Genomic DNA, 18784 nt, shown 5'->3' with positions numbered 1-18784 from the left:
TTCGCGGTCCACAAGGCCATATAGAAGAGCAAGTTGCTGGTGAATAATTCTGGCTACGAGATTATGTCTGTGCAAGTACTCGCCGTTAGCAAGATGAGAACAACCGGAAATGATATGCCTGAGTGACTCTCCGGGACGGCGGCATGCCCGACAAATGTCGACCGTACCGTCCTTCAGGATATAATTATTTCCGATAGTTGTTCGGGATGATTATTATTATTATCGTATGGCTTTATTGAAAAAAAAAAAAACAAATTTACAAAGGTTATCATTATGTGTCTGTGTATCTATAGCTTAATATCTAGGTTTGACAGCCAATCCCTGGCATCCGTAGTTATTGCATGCAGATCTTTCATGCTTCCCGGAAAACGTCTCCTGGGGCATTCTTTCACTATGTGCGCAGTTGTTTGGTCTGGCGCGCCACAGTCACAGTTTGGTGAGGGCTTGTAGCCCCATTTGTGGAGGTTGTGGTTACAGCAGCTGACGTCGGACCTTATTCTGTTGAGTGTAACCCAGATCTTACGTGGCTCATCTAGGCCGGGTGGTTCTTGTATTGGGTTGATGTCGCTGTTATTGGAAAACTGAGTTTGTGTTCTGTAGGAGTTCCAGCTTTCCGTCCACTCCGAGTTGACGCAGAAACTTTCTGGGCCTTGGATTTGGGAATCTGACCAGATAGGTCTACGAGATTTGAGGCGCGCGCTGGGGAGGTTATCGAGTGTTTTGTTAATGGGAAGCATTCCTTTTCTAGATTTCTCCCATTCCCTCGAGGCGGCGTGTGTTCTGCGTATATCTGGCGGCGCAATATGGGATAGAACAGGGAGCCATTGTATAGGCGTTGGTAATAAGCAACCCGTTATCGTGCGCATAACACGGTTGAGCTGGACGTCGACTTTACCAGTGTGTGCGCTTTTGTACCATACTGCGGCGCAGTACTCGGCTGTAGGGTAGACAAGAGCCAAGCTAGAGGTGATGCTTTATGATGATAAGATGACAATTGTCACAAGATTTCAAAGAACTTTCGGTAATTCTTGACAGCAAATGAGTTCTGTGTCGGAATTTCGTGACAATTGTCGTATTTCTTGTGACAATTTAGCTTCGCAAAATAAGTACTTATTAACTGGCGATATAGTTGAGTTTTTTATTATTAACATGTTGGTGGCAAACAACCACACCGCCCGTCTGATGGTAAGCGGTTACCGTAGCCTATGGAGGCCTGTGACGTCAGTAACAGTGATGTCGACAATTGTCGGACCTGTCATGCACGTTGGTGAAATAGAGGCCAGTTACGTTTCGTTCGCTACCTAGGGTTAGCGATTGGCATGTTATCTACGGGGCCTGGTATGTTCTAGTCTAAAATAACAGTCATGAATGTGACATTTTTAGCAGCACATGTTTGTTCAGCTTTTTGTCCCCGAAATGTAGATTTTCTCACTCGTTTTTGTAGTTTCGACTGCAAACGCTCATTTGAATAGTAAATACAGCTAAATTCATGCTTGGTTGAAGGAAAAAAACATTCGTAAATAAAGGAACACTGGGAATTAATAATGCAATGAAGGATTTTCATCCATTTGTGCATTTACTTGGTACGTTTGTGCCGCGGTTTTTGTGCATACATTTACCAGGAATTTAGTCTGATTTTAATGAACAAAAGAAATCATACAAGCTATATTTCGCTCGGCCTTTTGTACAGAGAACTAGGACATGTGTAGTTTAAAGTACCATATATTATTTACTTGTACATTTTTAGGGTTCCGTACCCAAAGGGTAAAAACGGGACCCTATTACTGACACTCCACTGTCCCTCTGTCTGTCTGTCATCAGATCTCATTTCTCATGAACAGTTGAAATTTTCTCAGACGATGTATCTCTGTTGCCGCTATAACAACAAATACTAAAAAGTACGGAACCCTCGGCTTCGACTCGCACTTGTCCGGTTTTTAATGAATGTAAGCTAGATGCCCAGAAAGTGATGTCAAAATGAGACTAATTTACAAAGTAATTACAAATAAACCCCCTGAATGATATACAACGGGATCCGAACCCGCCACCCCGCGACAGCCGACAAGAACTGCGGCATTTGACACTCGAGATAATTTGTCGCCAATTAACGATAAAGTATCGCCTTATTTTGTCGTTTCATTTATTAACTGCGAAGCTTTTGTTTAACGATGTCGCGTTGAGTTTGATTCGTGAATTTCTTTGTTTATTTGTGACAATAACAGAAATAATTTATTTGATTTTAAACACGTGATATACAGAGTGAGCTTTAATAACCCGTATACTATTTGTTTATCTGTCTAATTAGCATAAACAAAATATAAATATGGGTCGTACACATTTTATTGTATTTTTATCAACTTGTTCGTGTTTTTCTTGTAGACATCGCAAAATTAAGAAAATCCGAAGCAAATTTAATGTTCAGGTTAGGTACGCTGCACCCTTTCAACCAGGATACATTTTTTCAGTAGGTACTTATTTTGTACTCGGGTCGTTAACTTTTTTTTATTTGTTGTCCTCAGTGGTGACCTTATTCAAAATTATGTTTGTCCCAAATATATTTTTGAATGGTTACTTTGCGCGTGCCAAAATTCATGCAAATCAGTTCAACAGTTTGAATTTACAAGTATGGATTATCTGCTAAATTGTATCTGGCACAACATCCCAAATCTGAAATTGTGATTCCCCATCGATACATCAACATAGTTAATTGCTCGGCTGGAGGTTAATTTATAACAGCAGACCGCCATTAGGAGGGCCACGATAAATCAGACTGGACTCCTTTTGTCTCCGGCTGAGGGCAGACGGGCGTAGCGGAGGGCTAAAGGTTTTTGGCGATTTTGGAAATGTTCACTATAATAACTATTAATAGTAATAATTAGAAAGCTCTGCTGAATGATATATCTTTTACTGTCTGATTTATGGTAGTCTCTTGTCTAAATAAATGGTTTGGATTAAAAATATATTACTAGAGTGAGATTGCGATAAGTCAGCATTGATTTTGATGGCACACGGAATAGATGATAGCTATCAAAATCGTTGCCGACTTACCGTGGTTTAACTCTATTAGTAAATAAAAACCGATCATCTGAACTGGGTAAGACTAGCGACATTTGGAATGCCGGATTATTCTCTCAAACTGTCGTAAATAAAAAAGGACTGTCATCAATGTATGACCTTCATCACGGCCTTCCTAGATATTGAGGGCGCTTTTGATAATACACCCATTCGGACACTGGTGGAAGGGCTTAGGGCCAAGGAGGTGGATTCCACCACTATCCGCTGGGTGCAAAGCATGCTCTCAAGCAGAGTGGTTAGGCTAGACTTGCTTAACACTACTCTCGAAGTGGCCACTGTGAGAGGCTGCCCGCAGGGAGGTGTCCGATCTCCCTTGCTCTGGACTCTCGCGGTGGATGGACTTCTGCACAAGATGGCGGAACTCCGAATCGACACTCAGGGGTACGCAGACGACCTTGTTGTGACGGTGAGGGGCAACTGCCAAAGTACTTTATCAGACCTTATGCAGAGGGCTCTCAACACCATAAATACATGGTGCGGAGAGAATGAATTGTCTATCAATGCAGATAAGACAATTATAGTACCATTCACGAACAAGAGGAAACTGGACAAACTCAAACCACTTGTCATGAATGGTAAAACTATTCCGTTCTCAACAGAGGTCAAATATCTGGGGGTAACACTGGACCAGAAACTGACCTGGAACAAGCATGTGGACGGAACCATACAAAAGGCTAAATCAGCCTTGGCAATATGCTGTCGTTTGGCAGGCAACAGATGGGGTCTAAAACCCAAAATTGCCTTATGGCTGTACACATCCATAGTGAGGCCGATAGTGTCTTACGCCTCTGTAGCATGGTACAGGAAAACGACGCAGAAGGTAACAGTGATGAAGCTTGGCAGCCTTCAAAGAGCTGCCTGTGTCATCGTCACTGGGGCCATGTCATCCTCCCCGACGGCAGCCCTAGAAGCCATACTAAATCTACCACCCCTCCACTTGCATCTAGAATTGGAGGCGAGATCTAGTATGCTTAGAATAGCGGGCGTGAGGAGAGGTAATTGGTTATCGCAAACTCTGAGACTGTTTAATGAATCAGTGTACGATATTCCTGTTCTTGGGATGCCAACCGACACTATGTCACCCAAATTTTGTCCACTCAAACTTTACTCAGTGGAAATCCCCAAAAGGGAGGACTGGTCAAACAGTCAAATTAAGTGGAAAGAAGGAAGCCTGAGGTGGTACACTGATGGCTCCAAATCCGGATCTGAAGTAGGTTGCGGAGTATACGGTGAAGCGCCTAGGAAAAGCATCAGCTTAAACCTAGGACGTTTTTGCTCTATATTCCAGGCAGAGGTATACGCCATTCTAGAATGTGCGTCAATCAATCTGCAAAGCAACTACGGCAACCATACTATCTATATCCATTCGGATAGCCAGGCGGCACTCTTAGCTCTAACCTCCGATGTCACCACATCGAGGCTGGTTGAGAACTGCAGGCAACTATTGAACAACCTTGGAGCCAGGAACAAGGTTGTTCTACGTTGGGTCCCGGGGCATGCGGGTATCGTAGGAAACGAGAAGGCCGACGAACTCGCGCGAGCAGGGGCTAAGGGGAAGAACTACAGTCCTGAGCCCTTTTGTGGTATCCCCAAAAGCCTAACGCGGCTCACCCTAAAGACCTACTGTCACTACAAAACCATTCAACTCTGGAGAGAAACAACAGGTTTGAACCATTCCAAAGCGCTTATCAAGGCCTTCAGCAAAAAGGCGTCCTCGAACGCCTTAGCGCTGTCTAGGAACCAACTGCGCAACTTGGTAAGGGTGCTTACCGGGCATTGCGGCCTAAATAAGCACATGCGCACCATGGGGAAACGTGACATAGGGCGGTGCAGACTCTGCATGGAGGCGGAGGAGACGCCCTTGCACATCCTCACAGAGTGCCCTTGCCTAATGCGTACTCGTGACCTAATCTTGGGCGGACACATATTACGCCCGGAGGAGGTAAAGTCTCTCGAGACCAAAAGGATCCTGCAGCTATTCGAAGTTGCAGGGTTGGATCGAGAGTTGTAATAGGTGGCGATCACAATAGATCAGGAATGGTCGCAGTGATACATAGGCTTTGGAGCCTTATATAGCCCCTAATAAAGAAGAAGAAGAAGATGACCTTCATCAAGAGTACGACCTACTTTTAAAAGGTCAAGACCAAGATCATGGTCAAGGTCGTAGTCAAGAATCAAGTCTTTTCCAAGAGCTTCCTCAATCTGTCCAGGCTTGATTCTGTCATCAGCTCCTTAGTCGATGACCATCAGACCAACTGTGACAAAGAACTAATTTCCAAAACACCCTCTTCAAAACCCAAAGATCCCATCGAATCGAGAAACATCACTTTTGTAAAGTCGGGTAAAATAAGATTAGAGGATTGGAACATAAATTAGTAGATTCATAGTGTCGGAATAACGAGGAGAAGTTGAGAAGAAATTTTTTCCACATTCTTTCCGCTAGGATACAGTATTTAGGCATCGAGTTTCTTAAATTGTCAGGCCAATTACTAAGACCTTATTAACCGACTTAAGTCTTTGTACTAAGTTGGATAGTTGCTCAGTCATTTAATAAAAATTCTTAGTTTTAATGTAGTAGATTTAATAATTATTATAAATTATTCTGTTAAAATAATAGCCGCGATATGTCGGTACTCTGTATTTCGCTAAGATCCCCACGTCACAGGCTGAGCCTAGTGTGGGGATCACTGTACTGCATCTCTTGTAATATTAATTTCTGAAAGAAATATATTTAGATTTTTTTTTTAAATCGAACGTACACTAATATCAGAATAACATTTAACTGAGGTCATTCAGATATCGTGCATTTCTATTGTACTTATTCGGACTATTGGTGCGGACGAGACGCACGACACCCTAAATAACATGATTGAAATATTATTCTGATGTCAGTGTACGTTCGAATTGACCTTTGTGCCTGAATTAAACCGCCTCGAGATTGTTTTTATCTATCTGCTGGTCTGCTCTCCCCAACCCTAATTAGGGACGAAGATCCGATAAGAATTAGCATCCGATGTAATCGTACTGCCTGAATAATTAACGTCCCCTGATTGATTCTCTTTCAAAAGGTCAGCCCGGTCGGGTAGTTTAAGCGTACGATTTGTTGAATACATATTTTTGATTAAGCTTTTAGACTATAAACTTAAATACCTACATAACAGATGTAGTGCATAATTGTTTTCCATCGTATTTTCTCGGAAACGTTCGTATTTGTCATGCTAGTTCAGTCAATGTAATTTTTGTACCGAGACTGAAATAGCATGACACGTTCGTAAGTTTCCCCGAAAATGTTAAATAATTATGCACTACCTACATCTGTATTATGCCATATCATTTACGCTGTCCAGTGTATCCGTCCTATTTTTTTCTAACATGCAAGAAGTGGGTAAAAATCATTGTGCAAGATTTTATTAACTTCTTTGTTAAAAGTGTAATTATATTTAGTAATTAGTTTTAGAATATCTGTTGCTATGCCCTGACAGGGTAACCGTGCATGCACTTAATACATGTTGAATTGAAACCTTAATGCATGGTTCTGCAATAAATGAAATGAAATAATAGGTAAGTGTGTTAATCCGCGTCAGCTTTTGTGGTTGAACTTATACAAAAAGTTCAATATTAAAGACTGACGTTTCACTGATTATGCTGAAAAAACCGATATCCAATCACAACGTTTAATTGGTACGCAGGCTAATTTCAGCGCTGTACGATGGATCGCTGTAATTACGAGTACACCTTTGCTGAAAGGATGCGCAAAGCTGAAAGGAGCTGTGTTGTGATTGGTTTCAGGAAAGCAGTCAGTTGGAGGAATTTAATCACGTATTGTATTTCAGTTTTGCTTATGGCTGTATTTCAAGGTACAGTCGACGTCAAAGATAATATGTTTACATTTTTCGCCTTATCGGTAACCCTGTTTAGGGCATATTGTACAGCCTTCTATACCAGCTGCCTGTGGTGTGATTAGTTATACCCAGAAACAGTTCAGTGCTCTGCGAGTCCAATATAACGTTGCCTCGATACTGCAGCGCGTCAGGGATGTTCGCGACAGCCCGGGTAGATTGCTTCTATGCAACCATGCGCAAGCGCTGCGCATGCCTGGTGCGCCGTGTTAGGGGCAGCTCCAACAGCATCCTAAAAATGATTGCGAGCAGGTTTGACTGCGCATTATGTGAACCATTGTTGCATGGCCCAGCATAATAATAAGGTTGTGTATGACATTTATTATTGATTAAAGTATTTGGATTAATTGTAAGTATGGTTTAATGAGAATGGGGCTAATAGTGTAAATAATAGTTAGTAATAATTTGTATTTTATTTTTAATTGAATTTCTATACTATCTTATGTAATTTTAATTGTAATTTTAATGTAGTTATGTTGATATGGACTTTGTCTGAAATAAAAGTTTTTTTTTTTAATTTATAACAAAGGAGTAAAGGTGCAAAAGTGTAAATATATCTTTGACGTCGACTGTACAACATATTCATATTCATATATATTCATATTCCTTTATTCAGTAATGATTATACATTGTCAAACAGATACACATACATAGGGGGACAATTAAATGTTGCGTCATCGCCGTTTGAATGATGTTTTCCTTCTCACTGACACTTGCACGGTATCTCTTCGTGTGTCAGACTCCATTTTGAATGCATCCAGAATCTCCTGAGGATGCCTCGTAGAGAGGCGAAACACGTGTAGAGTTAAAATTTTGTACTTTTGGTGGTTGTTTGCTATAAGTTTTTATTTTTGCGGTGGGAGGATGCTAAAATTAATTGTATGTAAAAATACGCTTGTAAGTAGGTATAACGGGTTAGCACTGATTGACTATCACGTATTAGTAGAGTAATTTTTTAATTTTAATTGACATTCAATCTAATTAACGAACCTGCTCACAATATTTCACATCCAGACATACGAAAGCATTTTTGCCCATGCTAGCTGAAACGGAGATCTTCACTAACGCTCGGTCAACAAATCACGGCTGTCTAACTTCCACTCGATTGGTTACGTCTAAACAAGTCTAGACAGGGTAAACAATTAGAGCCACATAGTCTATTATGTTTTAATTAGAACAATGTTTACTGTTAATTAATATTGGGAAATGGTTGTTACCGAATCTCGTAAGCGTCGATTAAGCGTAATATGCTCTAATATGGCCTTGATAAATTACTTACAAGAAATTGAAGGTAGACAACTGGTTGATCTATACTTAGAATTTGAAGGTATGTTTTTTTTTATGTAATAGTCAGCAAACGAGCAGACGAGCCGCCTGATGGGAAGCGATCATCGTCGCCCATGGACATAATCAACTTTACAGGAGCCGACCCTTGAGAACCCTAAATACCCGCTTCTTGAAGAATCCCATGTCGTAGTGCAAAGAAAATACCTCAGGAGGCAAGTCATTCCACATTCTGCACGTTCTGGGAAGAAACGAGCGAGATGCCCGCTTATTCTTGGTGTGCCATGTATCTAAGAAGTAATCGTAGTCGATTCTCTATTTTTAACACTCCAGAAATTACGCTGGTGAGCAAAAAATATTTACGAATGTTTCATACATAATTGGTAATATTTATTTGGTTTTTATTTTATTTTGTAATTTATAACGAAACGAAAGAGTAACGATAAAAAAATAAGCTAAAAATCTTGACGTTGATTTCAGAGACACCCAGTTCCATTACCTACACAATGACATAGCCCACACAGCCTAAGCATAATCCTTTAAAGTTGAAACCTTGAAATTAAATATGTACTTAACGGACATAATTATTACCTTACTCCAAATGTTTATATTTATTTTAAAGAAACCTCCTAAGTGATGAAAATGGGGTTAAAAGTTCTAAAGTGTCATTCTATGGAACTTGCTAACTATGTAAACAAACCGCCATATTGAAACTATCAAAAATGATGAATTTACTAGGGACTTTTGTTTACATAGTTAGCAAGTTCCATAGAATGACACTTTATTAGCAACTTATACGCGGACAAAGTCACGGGCGAAAAGTGGTAAATACCAAAAATACATGTGCAAAGTCTCTGTTTTATATACTCATTGTATTTATTTCCTAACCTCAACGGCACTTACCTGCCCTCACTGGATCAAATTAAAAGCGGTCCGAGTGTTTTCGATTAGATCCCATTAAGGCGTTGCCGGCAACCGGCAACCCTTGACCGCCGCACAGTGCACAGATTGAGATTGTAAACAAAGATTTTCTTTTGTTTTATTCCATTGGAGAAAATATAGGAAAGACGTGATGAAAATTGATGATGAGATTGATTTAACTTATACTAAAATCGTGCGTGCGTGCGTGCGTGTATCCGCAAAAACATAACAGACACAATACAACAGACAACAACAGAATACACACACACACACACACACACACACACACACACACACACACACACGGAACAGATAGTTGCCGAACCAAACATCATTGGTGTCACAAAGGCGCAAAGGCTTGGCCATCTAGAGCGAATGGAAGGCGATCGGGCGGTGAAAAGAGCGTTCGAGGGAAAACCGACAGCACGCCGGTGTCCACCTAGGACGTAGGTATCGATGGGCGGATGTGGTGCACGCGTATCTACGTGAGCTCCGGGTGGAAAACTGACGAGAAACAGCTCAGGATCGGGATCAGTGGCGAGCAGTCGTGTTGGAGGCCAAGACACACTTTGGGTCGCCGCGCCAGAGGAGGAAGTAAGTGTGCGATATAGGACATGGCGGGTCATTGAACAACTTTCATATGCGCTGCCTTCGACGCATTTTAAACATCTCGTGGAAGGATCGAGTCACAGACGAGAACGTACTTAGCATCGCACGTTTACCCAGTATCACAGCAATCTTGAAACAGAAACGATTACGCTGGTTGGGCACGTGCACAGGATGGAGCCTTCTCGTTTGCCACGTAAGACTCTCCTGAGCGAAATAGCGCACGCTAAACGACTGGTTGGGCTACCAATGCTTCGTTTTAAAGATAGCGCAAAGCGAGACATGTTGTCCTTCCGGATCGTTCCCACCAACTGGGAAAGGGAGGCTGAAGATCGCGACCACTGGAGGAAAACCCTGGGTGAAGGGGTAGTTGCACACGATGAAGCGTGGTTTAGCCTTCTTCACACTAGGCGAGAACTGCGACAACAGCGCGCCGCACTCCCATCTTCGTCACCGGGCACGGCATTCTCCTGCCAGCTATGCGGTCGCGGCTGCCGCTCTCTCATTTGCGGAAGTGCCGCACTCTTATGGACGCTGTTTAAACCATCATCTTATTGATGTTACAGGCCAATGATGATGGCGGGTCATTCTACAAAATTCTTCATGCTTAGTACCTTGCTTTACTTTACTGTACAAGGCCTGACTCAATAAATCGATAATTGGTCGTCAAAAACTTCCAGAACCCTTTAAATTATGCAACTAAATGTACGGTCTATTCTTGTAGGACCTTACCTTTACCTGGTAAGTGCTTGGTAATCTCTCAAAGATTATCTCCTGACCCGGCCCTTCAACGTTTCAATTGTTAATTAGGTGCGGGTGATGAATGGATGTCAGACTTTTGTTAGAAAGGGTAAAGGTGGGATGGGGTTATTCGGGATCGAGATAAATTAGATTATAAACTGAAATAGATTTCGTACGGAAGAAAAAGTGACCAAGTAAAGTGCCCAGTACGGATATGATATGATCCCGCGGTATAAAAAAGTGACAGTTATTTTATCACGTGGATAACCATCCATTATACGCCGGCAGGGTTAAATATTATAATAAAACAAATTGATTTGTTGTTCTTGATATAGAAGGCAAACGAGCAGATATAATAATTATCCCACATCGTATAAACATATAATAGTTATATCTTAACTCAAAATTATATAAGAATTTTATTTACTGTGTTTGGAAACTATCTCACGAAAGTATTACCTCGTTTTCAGATAAAATACAGCCATTTTTTTTTTAAAAGCGTGAATAGTATTATAATTCTAATGACATATTTAAGAACAATATTCGAAATAGTATTTTATACAATCGTGATATAATAGAGAGTTTTTCAGTCGAGTACCGTGTTTAGGCAACGAAGCTTGCTGAGTTGCCTAAGTAAGGTACGAGATTGAAAAGCTTGATTATATCACTATTGTATACAATACTTCTTCTACGAGTCAACAAAAATAATACTTTAAACTGGTAGAATCATACAAACAAACCAAACCAAAAGTATACAGCTAAGATACGCGAGCAGCCGCAAAACCTTCATACTAGTACGCGCCCCGGCCGCCGCGTTGGTCAACGACACCTTCTCGTAACTCATGAGGCCCTGGTACTTGCTCCGTGCAAAATTCAATTTGTATACAGTTGTTTTCTCGATTTTGGCCACCGTAGCCTATGGACACTAACAAGCAACATTAAGTGGTTTTCGTAGTCTATGGATGTTGCTATATTAAGGGTGTCACATGCGCGTTTCTGACTTATGAACCAATTGTTTATACTATACAACCTAAAATAAATTCGAGCTATGGTTTTGTTTCGTCCTCTTGATCGCGGCGAGCTGTTATTGGTCAATTTCATTATAGTTGACTAAACTGTATCGAAATGAATATTATAGTTGAGTTGGGAGCCCATACATTAATAATTGCAGTTTGGTATAAGAAATCTTAATTCAAGAATTACAGTCGACGAGTAGAAAAAGAATTAAATGATATTGTCTACTACGCCACCATGTCTCAAGGAAAACTCGTAACTTGTGACTTTCGAGTCCAATGACCGGTAATAATCCCAATGTACTTTAAAGTTCCCTTTGTTACAAGTAGAAAGGGAACAGGTGTACGAACGATTTAAGCCTACTAAATTGCTGTAAACCTAGCCTGTTAGGTCATGAAACTAGATTCTAAGCTGATTCAAAGGGTTAGTTGTCATTGAAATGAAAGGAATGGGTTGTTAAACCGAAACCGTATTGCGGCCGGATTCAGCCGGAAAGAAAATATGTACTTATTATTACATTTAACACATTCTGTGCCGGGAACCCGTTTGGCGGGCGCTCTGTTCGTAGTCGCGTTCCTCTACAAAGCGGGAGGACGCTTAAATCGGCTACGCGTGTCGTTACGAAAATGTATGACCCGTCACTGCCGCAGACAATACTCTGTCAACAAGGATAAACATACTTCCAGCACATGTAGCACTGCACAGGGATCCCGGGGCAGCGAGGCCAGCGAGCCAGTGGTATCTTGGCCTTGAGTAGAAGGACCATCACCACTGTAGCCGACTCCCTATTGACAAAGATACAGAACTAACCTCCACCACACGTCGCAGAGCATAGGGATCCCGGGGTAGCGAGCCAGTGGTACCGTGGCCTTGAGCAGGAGGATCCGTCGCCGCCGCAGACGCCGCACTCGTCGACGCGGCGCGTACTGCCCACGCGCAGGTCGCAGCCGACGCGCTGGGGACAAAAATTATATGGCTATTCATAAAAGTTTATCATAATCTAAGAAACCGTTGATAATTGTTTGTCCTTATCTATCATTTTGGCATTTGTGTTTGTTAAAAAGGGAGAAAATTCAACAAAGGTTTGGTAAGTTTTATGAATAAGTACTTCTTCTTCTCACAGGGCAAGAACTAATGCCGTCCGTAGAGTGTAAGTGGACCGACCTGTAAATATAGTATGTGTAGAAATGCAAGAGCTTTTAGATGGTTTTACCTGATATATTTATGGTAGAAAATTATGCGGAACTTCTGTATAGTTATTAAGCCTATGGCAAAGTGCACCCACACACGGGAAGCTGATATTTGGACACATTACTACTTCACCTCACTGAGTCGTCGCATGAATATGCTATAAGCAATCCTGCGGTATCACAGCTTGTTACGACAGAGAGTGCTTTTAATGATACAGTAAAATGAGCCAACTTTACTCCCCAATGGGTATTTGTGCTTAAATAGTTTTTATAATATGAAAACGACATCACAACATCAATTAAGGTGTGATAATATGATAGTAGTGATGTTTTACTTTAAATCGGCATATATAGGTATCAACATACATTGTACCACAATATAGTTGATAACTATGGTAATAAACGAAGACAAATGCAAATGCTAGGAAGAAGAAGAAATTAAATTTCGACTGCTGGAGCTAATTTTGAAGCAAAGTAGGCAAAATATCCTTTTTATATGATATAAGAGCAAGCTGACAAATCGCCTTGAGGTAAGCAATTACCATCGCCTATGGACACCTTTAACACCTGCTGTGGTACTTCCTCCGTTCCATCATATTTTTTTTCAAAACAAATCAACTCTAAGTCTTCCCTCTGTGTCCACAGCACGCCATTCGTCACGTCTCGCGTGATTTAGCGTTAGATGTTCTGACGCATTCTACATCTCTGTTTGCTCAGAGTTGGCTGCGAGTGTTTTATTTATGACTAGCTTTTAGAACTTGTCTCGTTCATTTATCCACAGGAGCGATGTTTAAAGTTTAAACTCTGATCTTGTTTCGATATTAAGTTAAAGTCTTGCATGCTCGTACCAATATCAATGATAAGCATTAGATTCGAATGAGTTCTAATTCAAATGCTCCATATATTAATTTATTTTTACGGTTTGGCTCACGTGTTTTTAATATTCAAGTGTTGGGTGACCTAAACGTGCCCACCTACAATGACAGCGCAAGAACATCATCCCCAACCGGTTATATCATCACGCGCCCAGCGCTCTGCGTAACAGTACGCGGCGCGCAGCTATTGTAAACGCTAATCATGCATTATTGTTACTATTGTTAGTGCTTAAAATGGATAAACTGGGCTCTCCGAATCATGTCGCGCGAGTGACTAAAAATACGTCAGATATACCGTAAAATTTGCTTTTGTTATTTATGGGTTTAATTCTGTCGGATTTCAATAATTTGTTCCTACCATTTTAAAGTCCCCCAATAAATGGTTTAGAATAGATAAACGGTCTCGGAACATTATATCTCGATCGGCTCCCAAAATCCTGCATACATTACACCCAAAGTCACAAAAGCACTCACTTGATCCTGGGGGGATAGGAGCCTTTGTCATTTTTGTCAGGTGACTTAACATGGTCCATAGTACTGTCAAAAATGTATGGCCACACTGTGCGGTTTCTGTTGAATTTCCCTTCTCGAACGCTCCGGCTGTGGAATGCACTTCTTGCCGGGGTTTTCTCTACGTAGACCAGTAATACAGGTATGAAAGATGCAGGGAATTGCGAAAGTTCTCGGAAATTTTAAGAATATTTTACAATTTTGGAAACTTCTTGACGACACATCAGTAGAAAGTAGGATTTTTTTTCTCGAAAGAACACCAACTGTTTCATGAATCTGGGGTCTTAATACTCGGCTAGTGCAGTCTGGAGGCTCTGAAAATCATTTATCAATTGCTTTTCGGTGAAGGAACAAACATATCGTGAGGAGACCGGATGAATCCATAAACCGTAGTTACCCTTTTGGGTTGGAAGGTCACATGGCTTTCGTTAAAAATAGTCTACTCCAATTATTAGGATTACTTGCCAAGCGGACCCCCAGCTCTCATGAGCCGTGGCAAAGAGTCGGACAACGAGAAGATGATGATGATGTTACCAAACCTAGTTACGAAAAGCAATACGCTGACATCGAGAAGTTAACGTTTTAAACTACTTTTCTCTGTTACGATAATTTACAGTGAATGTATCAGCGAAATGATATAAAGAGCGAGCAAGCTTCCGCCGGGACACTTAAATATGAAATACTACATATTTTTCCGGAAAATCGAGTATCAGCAGATGTCATAAGAGATAGCAGTTAAAAATAAACGTCCCAAATAAGCCAAAATAAGGTTAAATTTAACTATTTACGGTAGTAAACTTATTTTTATATGATGAAAATATTTATCTTCAAACTGATTTGAACAGGTAAAAATCGGTAGGTACACATTTATGGCATTATTCATAAACGCGGTATTTACCACTTCAATATCTCCCCTAAGGTTAATGTTAATGTTAACGATTTCTATGCGGACGAAATCACGGGCTTAGGCTAGTATTCGCATAAACATTTATTATAAGTCGAGTTCTACGGCCCATAATTCAATTTGCTTACGGCTGGATACTTCTGAGAGAGGTTAATTAAAGCTTACCTTGTCTGTAGAACTGGAAATTCTACTGAATTGAAAGTGCTTTTACATTTTCAAGGATCCAAATATTCATTCATCTAACGTTTTACAATTAATTTTTAAAAATAAACATAAAAGGCAAACTTCCGCGTACCACTTATAAGGTCTACCGTTTAACTGAGAGGGTTAGTAAAAGGTTTTTATGATCAGCTACGGATTACTGGTTAATGGTTTGGCTGCATAAAGATGAGTACCCGGGAGACCGAACTTTGCTCGGAAAACATAATATAAAACTCAAAAATGCGCGTTTTTCCAGAGACAAGACCTAGCTAGATCAATTTTTCGCCCCCGAAACCCCCCATATAGCAATTTTTTATCGAATCGAAGCTCCAACAGCTGTTTCCGAGATCCCCGAAATAGAGATAGTGTAAAAGAATATAAAAAATCTCCAGCCAACTTCTTTAACACCCTGAGATAAATAGTAGATCTACTACAACAGAATTGAAAGATCTATTACATTTTAAAGGAACCAAATTATATCCTTTCCTATCAAACAAACGTTTTACAAGTCATTTTTAAAAGCATACATAAAATTCTGCCTTCCGCGCTGAATTTAATACTTTACAGCATCCAAAAAATCAGTTCACCCCACACCAGTTATAAATTACCCAGATATGTAGCAGTGACACTGCTCATCGTTTATTCACGAGCTCGAATCGAGCCGCTGCCACACAAATGTGGCGAATTTTCCGATTATCATAATAAAGTAGGTTGAACCCGTCCCTTTTGCCCCAGAATATAATGCCGTATGAGAGAGTGGGTGCGAGTAATCGATCCTGACTGGTTAAGAGGATTTAAAGTTGAAGATAATTGCCAGCGAAATGTTTGTTTGAGGGCTGAAAGGTTTTTTTGGTTGAGCTTTAATGTGATCAAACACGACGGGTGGAGTTTTTTGATACTGATCCGGATGTGACGTGTTTTTTATGCTTTACATGTTAATGTGTGAGTATGGATGTTATGTAAGATGTAAATTTGAGAGATATTGTAATGAAAGTTGTTTAGGTACTCTGTGTTAATGAGCTCTCAAAATTCTTGGTAAATATTTAAAGAGCAGAGAATTGCTTTGATGTAGTGGCTGGTTTACTGAAAAGGTCATTTAGTAATTACTAATTAGCCTTTCTCGGTAAAAGGCTAGTCAACCTTTTACCAAGAAAGGCAGTAGAACTTAAGATACCTAAAATCTGTGTGTACTCATAACTTTAAAATAAATCTTTTATTATAAAATTATTAAATTTTAAATATCTTTAGTATAATTAATCAAGAATACGTTATTAAATTGTTTGTTGCGTTTTAATTTAGCTTTAGAGCTAGTTTTAGCTTTTTACGTAACTGATTTTGAATCACGACGGCGTTTAGAGCTAGAGCTGGATGCCAAGCGCGACGCTGCTGCGGCAAAACGAGTACATTATGATTACACAAATGGTGTGCTCACATGCCCGCAATGTTCGCGAACATTTAGTACAAGATCGGCTACGTTAGCCACTTGCGAGCACACCAGAGACAGCAACGGAGTCGATAGTTGAACATTTTCCCTGGTCAAGTTGTATTGTAATCTTTGCGAATTGAAATGAGGCGTAAGTTTTAGTGATTTTAAAAGAAATGTTTAATTGAACTAACAGAGAGCAATTAATATTAGAAAATTTTCCAAGCGGGAATATAATTTTATTGCGTACATAGTTATCCTATCACTAGTAACAGTTTGTGATGTCGCGTCAGTATTAGCCATCACAAAAAAATTCAAAAAATTCAAAAAAAATTCAAAATTATTTATTTGGTATCTAGGTGGATTTATACAATAATTTGTGGTGGATACCTCCTGTTAAGTATAGCAATACTTGTGTTAGGAGGTACCGCTCCTTCCAAACGGAGTGATTCAGGTTTAATACCAGATACATATTATAATTGGTACATAGTTGTTATTTTTACAATATCTATAACTATACCTATAGCTAATTCATATAAGTATTTTATTTTATTTTTTTATTATATTTTTACAATTCAATATTCAGAGATTTATAATAAATTATACATACAGGGAAAAATATTGTTCAAGTTAGTTTGTTATAATTACAAATTCATAATTTAAATTTTTAATTTATAATTACAATCAAGAATTAATTCGTAGGTATACTTTATCCTTATACTATTTTACTAACTCTAGTCTTAAATAGGGTGTAAGTTTGTGTGTGTGTCTCTCTCGGTGTGTGTGTGTGTGTGTGTGTGTGTGTGTGTGTGTGTGTGTGTGTGTGTGTGTGTGTGTGTGTGTGTGTGTGTGTGTGTGTGTGTGTGTGTGTGTGTGTGTGTGTGTGTGTGTGTGTGTGTGTGTGTGTGTTTGTGTGTGCATTTATGTTTATCATTTAAGGCATTAAGCCTTAAGAAGCGAATCACAATCACTGCACCTTATAAAACAAAGTCCCCCATCGTGTCTGTCTGTTTGTGTGTTTGTTCGCGATAAACTCAAAAACTACTGAACGGATATTCATGCGGTTTTCACCTATCAATAGAGTGATTCTTGAGGAAGGTTTAGTAAACCCGTGCGAAGCCGGGGCGGGTTGCTAGTTTTGAATAAAAACAAAGCAGTGATACATTGCGTGCTGAATCATTTTATAAAAAAAAAATATAAGTCGCTACTTTTATTTTGGTAAACATGACAGTTAATCCATTAAGACCTTATACTAACTATACCCATACAATATGTTGTCGTGTCAAAAAATACACGCTGTATGATATGAATATTCGAATTTTAATGTAAAAATAATATCATATCTGTCCACAAAATCACACATTAAGGGTCACTCCTTTTTTACCTTTCACCATTTTCGCAAGCGAGACCGTACTCTCTAAAACTTCCATCAAAAGTAACTCACCTAAAACACTAGAGGGCCAGAAGGCCCCGAAAGTGATATAACTCCGGAACGGCCACTACCCCAATTCTTTCAGCATTTTGCATAATTTCATATATTATTTAAGTGGCGACTTTCTACCATCGTTTGCATATTTGCATAATCCGACCCGCCGTGTACTGCCTGAATACTAATTCAGTTTTCAAGTTAGATGGCGCTGTAAAGGATAATAATGACATTGGATGGTGACCTTTTTTGGGGGTCTTTGAGATATGTTAACCTTTATAAGTATCGGAGAAATGTTGCCCACGAGATAAAATTTAATTTTATTGAGTAGAGCCGCAAGTATCCATACATAATTATACAAGTTGGCTAAAAAATATCTGCATTCCCGTTGCCAGAGAGGTTCAGGGATTATACTGAGTAACTTTTAATATGGGACCGACCCCGAAATCGTAAAAAAAATTTGGCTGTTTCATACAGTATTTTGGCTGGTCCATTTTCTATGGGAAGGTAAATTTTTTTCGGCAATTTCGATAGTAAAAGTTGCTCAGTAATTCCCGAAACCTCCCTGACAACGAGAATGCACTTATTTTTTGGCCACCCTGTATATGTATGGTTACTTGCGGCTCTACTCAATAAATTAAATGTTATCTCGTGTGCAGTTATTTTTTGGCCACCTTGATGTATAAAACAAAGATTCGTACGAAATGATAACCTC

At 39.8% G+C, this 18784-nt stretch overlaps 1 protein-coding gene across 1 annotated transcript in view; it reads right to left on the bottom strand.

The window, feature by feature from the left end:
- Window positions 1-18784, bottom strand: part of LOC134801853 (protein madd-4) — a 490229-nt gene that overhangs the window by 38380 nt on the left and 433065 nt on the right. The window contains exon 8 of the mRNA XM_063774493.1: window positions 12351-12495. Coding sequence (XP_063630563.1) covers window positions 12351-12495 — 145 coding nt within the window. The remainder of the gene's footprint in view (window positions 1-12350; window positions 12496-18784) is intronic.

The sequence above is a fragment of the Cydia splendana genome, chromosome 2 (assembly GCF_910591565.1).
Source record: "Cydia splendana chromosome 2, ilCydSple1.2, whole genome shotgun sequence".
In the NCBI taxonomy this organism is placed as follows: Eukaryota; Metazoa; Arthropoda; class Insecta; order Lepidoptera; family Tortricidae; genus Cydia; species Cydia splendana.
The sequence above is the reverse complement of the archived record's forward strand: the minus strand, read 5'-3'. Positions and strand labels throughout refer to the sequence as shown.